Source organism: Cryptomeria japonica, chromosome 8 (assembly GCF_030272615.1).
Source record: "Cryptomeria japonica chromosome 8, Sugi_1.0, whole genome shotgun sequence".
Classification (NCBI taxonomy): domain Eukaryota; kingdom Viridiplantae; phylum Streptophyta; class Pinopsida; order Cupressales; family Cupressaceae; genus Cryptomeria; species Cryptomeria japonica.
Window position 1 is genome coordinate 480,954,724 of NC_081412.1, and position 5,747 is coordinate 480,960,470.

At 34.0% G+C, this 5,747-nt stretch overlaps 1 protein-coding gene across 1 annotated transcript; it reads right to left on the minus strand.

The window, feature by feature from the left end:
- Positions 1 to 2,679: 2,679 nt before the first annotated feature.
- Positions 2,680 to 5,088, minus strand: LOC131074608 (dehydration-responsive element-binding protein 2F). Its single transcript, XM_058011253.2, has one exon. The coding sequence runs from the start codon at positions 4,177 to 4,179 to the stop codon at positions 3,181 to 3,183; it is 999 nt and encodes a 332-aa protein (XP_057867236.1). The 5' UTR covers positions 4,180 to 5,088; the 3' UTR covers positions 2,680 to 3,180.
- Positions 5,089 to 5,747: the final 659 nt, after the last annotated feature.

A 5,747-nucleotide genomic window follows, 5' to 3' on the forward strand; every position in this document is an offset into this window, starting at 1 on the left:
AAAATATCTTTTTGTTGTTCGGGTGTTGTGGCATTGTTCGTAGCTAGTTGTGATATTCTATGTTAGACCTATCCTTAGGTTTAGATATGATTTGTGGAAGATTGTTTGATGTGTTATGGGGTCTCACAATAGCGTGTGGCAATCTAGATTAGAGTTATTTGCATTGGAGGATATGTTTTGACTATCAATTCCTTAGATGGTTGCACAACGTGTCAATATGTTGTTTGTTATGTTCCAATGATTGTAGATTGGTGAATTGTTCTTTGGGAGATGTGTTTTGGTTCCCTCTTTCTCCTGGAGTGGATCAACGTATGTGTTTTTGGCCTGGAAGGTATATTTTGGTTTAGGCAGACTTGGTTCAAGCTTTCATGATATATCTTGTATATAAGGATGTTGATGTCATTGAGTTGTGTGGAAAAGTGTGATGAGGTGTGGAGTGTAGATGTATGATGTGAAGATAATTAGTGAGGTTTAGTAAAGAGCAGAGAAGAAGAGTTGTGTTCGAATGATATGCAAGTTGTGTTGAGATTGTGCTAGAGATATGAGATAGAGTGTTTGCAGTTGAGGTCTGAGTTGTGTGTGCTAATGTTGGTGGATTGATGTAGAGTTCAAGGATAGCTTCATGATCAGGAGATCCTTCTTTTCATATCATTTTTGTATCTTGCCCTATTGTAGTTAGCTTCAGGTTTTGCAAGTCCTCTTTTGTATCTTTCCCCAAGAGAAGTTAGCCTTGGTTTTAGTTTAAAAGTCCAGAGCAGTGAAATCTTTTATTTTTAATCTGATATTCTTAGTGAATATATATTTTTGTGAGCAAGCACTCACCGTGGTTTTTCCCTGTTTGGGTTTTCCACATAGAAAATCTTGGTGTTCATGTGTTGGATGTGTACTAATGTTTAATTGTTTATATGCTGAATTAAATTTTGTTTTAGACTGATCCACACCCCCTCTCCGTCCTTCCTTGGGTTCAATATTTCTCTCATTTTTTTCAATTCTCTAGGTCAAAATTCGATGCAAGAGACACATTAAATTTTCAAGAGTAAGATTAAAAATTGGTATTGCTCTCAATTTTTTCATTTCTCTAGGTCATAATTTGATGCAAGAGACACTTTAAAAGTTTCAAGAGCAACCATGTCCTTGATCCTAAAAATGGACTCATTTTAGGATATCACAACTCTAACTATGGTAGAATTTGTTATGGACAAAAATCTATCCAAGATCAAATGTCTATGAGCTAATCAATAATATAAATAAACAAATAATATATTTTTTTCAATTTTCTAGGTAATAATTCGATGTAAGAGACACATTAAAATTTTCAAGAGCAACCATGACCTTAATCCTAAAACTGGACTCATTTTAAGAGATCATAGTCTGACTATGTTAGAATTTATTATGGACAAAATTCTATCCAAGATGATCTATCACCCAATCACAAATATAAATAAAAAAATTAATATAATACTCAATATATAAAACATTTACAAAGAATAACATACAAATATATAAAACTGCATTCTGAACTCAATGATAACATGTCCAAGAAATATGAGTTGATTCTCAATCACTTTTGATTGATTTTAAGTCAGTTGGATGATAATATAAGTGATAATTACTCTTGATTTTAACTTAGTCCAACTCAGCCAAATGTTACTCGGCCAAATGTGACATTAACAAAAGTGATATGAGTTAAATGTGACATTAACATAAGTTAACAAAAGTGATATGAGTTAAATGTGACATTAACATAAGTGAATGTAAGTGTGACAATAACAAACAAATATATAAAACTACTGAATGCATGAGTGAATGTAAGTGTGACAATAACAAACAAATATATAAAACTATTGAATACATGAATGTAAGTGTGACAATAACAAACAAATATATAAAACTATTGAATACATGAACTTAGATGATAACATCTCAATCACTCTTTTAACTCATAAGTGATATGAGTCCAATTCAGCCAACAACCAACTGTGACATTAACATAAGTGAATGTAAGTGTGACATTAACATTATGTGACATTAACACATAAGTAAAATGTGAGTGTGACATTAACATTACGTGACATTAACGTTAAGTGAATGTAAGTGTGACATTAACGTTATGTGAATGTAAGTATGACATTAACGTTAAGTGAAGGCAATGGAACCCGATTGCCTCAACTCAAGATATATGCATGTCGCTATTAGATATTCAAGTAAGAATAATTGAATTAAAAAAAAAAAAAAAAAAAAAGATATTGAAGATGGACAAAATATCATATCAAACAACTTTAAAATATAAAATTGAATAATTATCTTAAATAAAGATATTAAAAGATATAATATATATGATGAAAAGAAAACAAATCATTTAGAAAAGAGTTGAGTCCTTTATAGATAGATGAGATGAATAATTATGTTCCTAAACTATGAAAAAAGAGTTATTCTTTATGATTCTAGCACTTTTCACTAGATTAAAAAATTTGGTACTATCCTAAACCAAGCAACTTACTTCCTTTATTTTATCAAATATTAAAGATAAAGTCATTAAATTATTAAAACAACTTTATATTTCAAGATAAGCCGTATCAAATATTTTTTTTCCTCATACTATTAAAATGAGGAAATATTGATTGTATTTTAGGAGAAAAATAAAAAATACATAAATACAGCCATCAAATTTAGGCTGTATCTCTAAAATAAAACAAAGGCAATACATGTTTAAAAATAGCAAACGCTTACATTTAGAAGCGGTCTACATATTATACAGCTAGATTTAAACAATATACAATGGTAAAAATATCAATTACAGCTAGAAGTATGGTTGCACCATTCTCTTCACAAATTGGATGAATAATAGATAAATGAATGAGAAAAAAATGAGCAAAGTACTGGTGTTGGATCTGTTTGGTTTATACTATTCTCAGATAACTTACAAGATGACAGATAATCTTATCTTTCTGTAGGCTAAGGGAATGATAATGTACTGCAAAAAATACAGGGAGTTTAGTTTGCTATATACATTGAATAAAAGAACAATTGACTGTAAACCTAAAATGGCTTGATTGCTAGGAATTCAGAAGCAAGCCAGGGAAAGAATTTTGGACCCACCTATAGGTATACTTACAGAGATAAAAAAATATGTTCAAGAGCAGAGAATCTGATATAGGATGAAGGGATGAAATCATTGAATTATAGAAAAGACCAGGGGAACAGGAATGGATCATATGCTTCTTCTTGTAGACTTTTCAAGTCTGCAGATTCCATGGATGGGACCAAATCCTCCATTTTTAAGGATTTCAAATCATCTTTAACATCCTGCACTCTGCAACCCATTTCATCAAATGGAAGGATTTCAAGTGGGGCAGAAGGCAAGGAAGGCCATGCAGCTTCCATCAATTCTAGTATGTGATCAGAATCTTGCAAGGCCAGGCTCTCTTCAACATTTGAGATCAAGTTATCCCATTCACTCAGTAGATTGCTATCCAGAGCTCCAAGAGGAAGGCTCTCAGCATGGGAATCTGACAACTGAGGAACACCTGCACTGAGTTCATCAGGCTCCTGTTTGATATCATCACTATGATTGAGACTGTCAGTTTTCTGTTCTAAAGCTTCATGCCCACAATACCCATCAGTTTTAGTATTGGCAGAATCAGACCCAGAAGCACAAATGCCTGATTTTTGACCCAGAGCATCAGAGAATTGTTGGGTATTGCCATTAATGTCTTCCAGTTTCTGTTCAGTACTAGTCTCACAATTAGGACGATTATAAGATCTCCTTCTGCGCTTAGGAGTGGCAGACGAAGCAGTATTACAGTCATGATCAATGGTATTACAGTTCCCAAGATGTGGCAAATTGAGGCGAGCAGCAGATCCATAAAGAGTTGTAGCAGCTTGATCATATGCATGAGCAGCCGCCTCTGCAGTAGCAAAAGTTCCAAGCCAAAGGCGAGCTCCTCTGTTTGGCTCCCGAATCTCTGCAACCCATTTCCCCCATGTCCTCTGCCTCACTCCCCTGTAATTACAGAGAGCATTTTCTGGGCCTCCTTTGCCCTTCATGCACCCTTTTTTTGATCCTTTTGCAGGGATTTTCCTTATCTGCTTCTTGGGTGCAAAGCCCATGGTACAACCCTGTGAAGTACTGTGACAATCAGCAATTGCACTACTGGTTTTACTGCTACCATACCTCATCTCAGATCTTGTACAAACTGTTTGTGGGTTGGTATCAGAAGAAGATGAATCTGTAAATCTGTAATGGGTATCAGGAGATGAATCTGGAAATCTGTAATTTGGGAGAGAATTTATTGCTTTGGTTTTGTAGAGAGAATCTAAGAGTGGGTGCCTTTAAAATTTGAAAGCATGTGGCTGCATAGGTGTGGGCGAGTGAGGAAACAAGAGAAGGAATCGTCGAGGCAGTGCCACCCAATCACCAGACGATCTTTTCAAACGGTTTAGTTATCCACAGGTGGCCTTGGGTGCAAACATGTCCCTTTACTATTACTCATTACCACGCGTCCCCTCTGGCCTTGCAACAAGAGAACCTGCTTTCCCTCTTGACTCATCCCTTCGCTTTCTTTATTATTCCCCTCCTCCACCTAGGCTGCCAACCACCTCCACCCTAAATTCTCAAATTATATTAGGCCAAAGCACAAATTTGTAAACTAAATCACAAATGTGTGCCCTGATTTATCTTCTTGCTATGAACCTTTGAAATTGGTGAGAATACAAATAAGGCACTTCATCTTCATTTAACAAAGATGAGGTTCAAATCCGCAAACACATTGAATCAGCCATGATATTGGCACAAACGTTCTTTGGTACTATATGAAATACTTTGGCGAGGTCATAAACAAGTGAGCTCATCCCAATTCAACAAAGTTGAAGCCCAAACCAGAAGCCTGCAATCACAATAACCCAACACCACCAACACTTAACCAATACACTATGGGAAGAACCTCAATTACAAATCTTTCAATTATTGTAGTGTTGACGGTCCTTATTTATTGGGTACAATTATAAATCTTTCAATTATTTGTAGTCCCCATATTCAATTATACTAGCATTGAGGTCCCCATTTAACAAAGCTAAGGCTCAAACCTGCAAGCACATTGGATCAGTGAACCCCAATCACAAATCTTTCAATTATTGTACTGTTGATGATGTTGATGATCCTTATTTATTAAGTACAATTACAAATCTTCATTTATTTTAGTGTTGAAGATTGGTTATTTATTGTGCACAATTACAAATCTTTCAATTATTGTAGTTTTCACAATTGATTATTTATTTGGCACAATTACAAATCTTTCAATTATTGTGGTGCTCATATTTGGTTATTTATTGGGTACAATTACAAATCTTTCAAATACTGTAGTGTTCATAACGGTTATTTATTGGATAAATAGTTTTAATTTAAATTAGATTGTAATTATGTAATTTGTAATGCCTCACCAGGAAACCCTGAAGGGATTAAGCCAAAACACAAGAATAGAGTGCAATAATTTTAAAAAAAAAGTTAAACACAACATTAAGATACAATGAGATAACAAAATTCAGATTACATAGCGAAAGACATCAACTAACACCTAAAGAGTTTCCCAATGTGATTACTTAATTACACATTTAACTTAACTCTAACAATTAATCCAGTAAGCTGATTATCTTATAACGAGATAATTCTTAAACAAGGATAATTTCTTTCAAAAGATGGAAATATAATTCACAAGATAAGGTTCATCCAGTAAGATTTATCTATATCC

Excerpts from the sequence above, each read along its gene's own strand:
- LOC131074608 (XM_058011253.2), bottom strand. The coding sequence starts at position 4,179 with ATGAGGTATGGTAGCAGTAAAACCAGTAGTGCAATTGCTGATTGTCAC.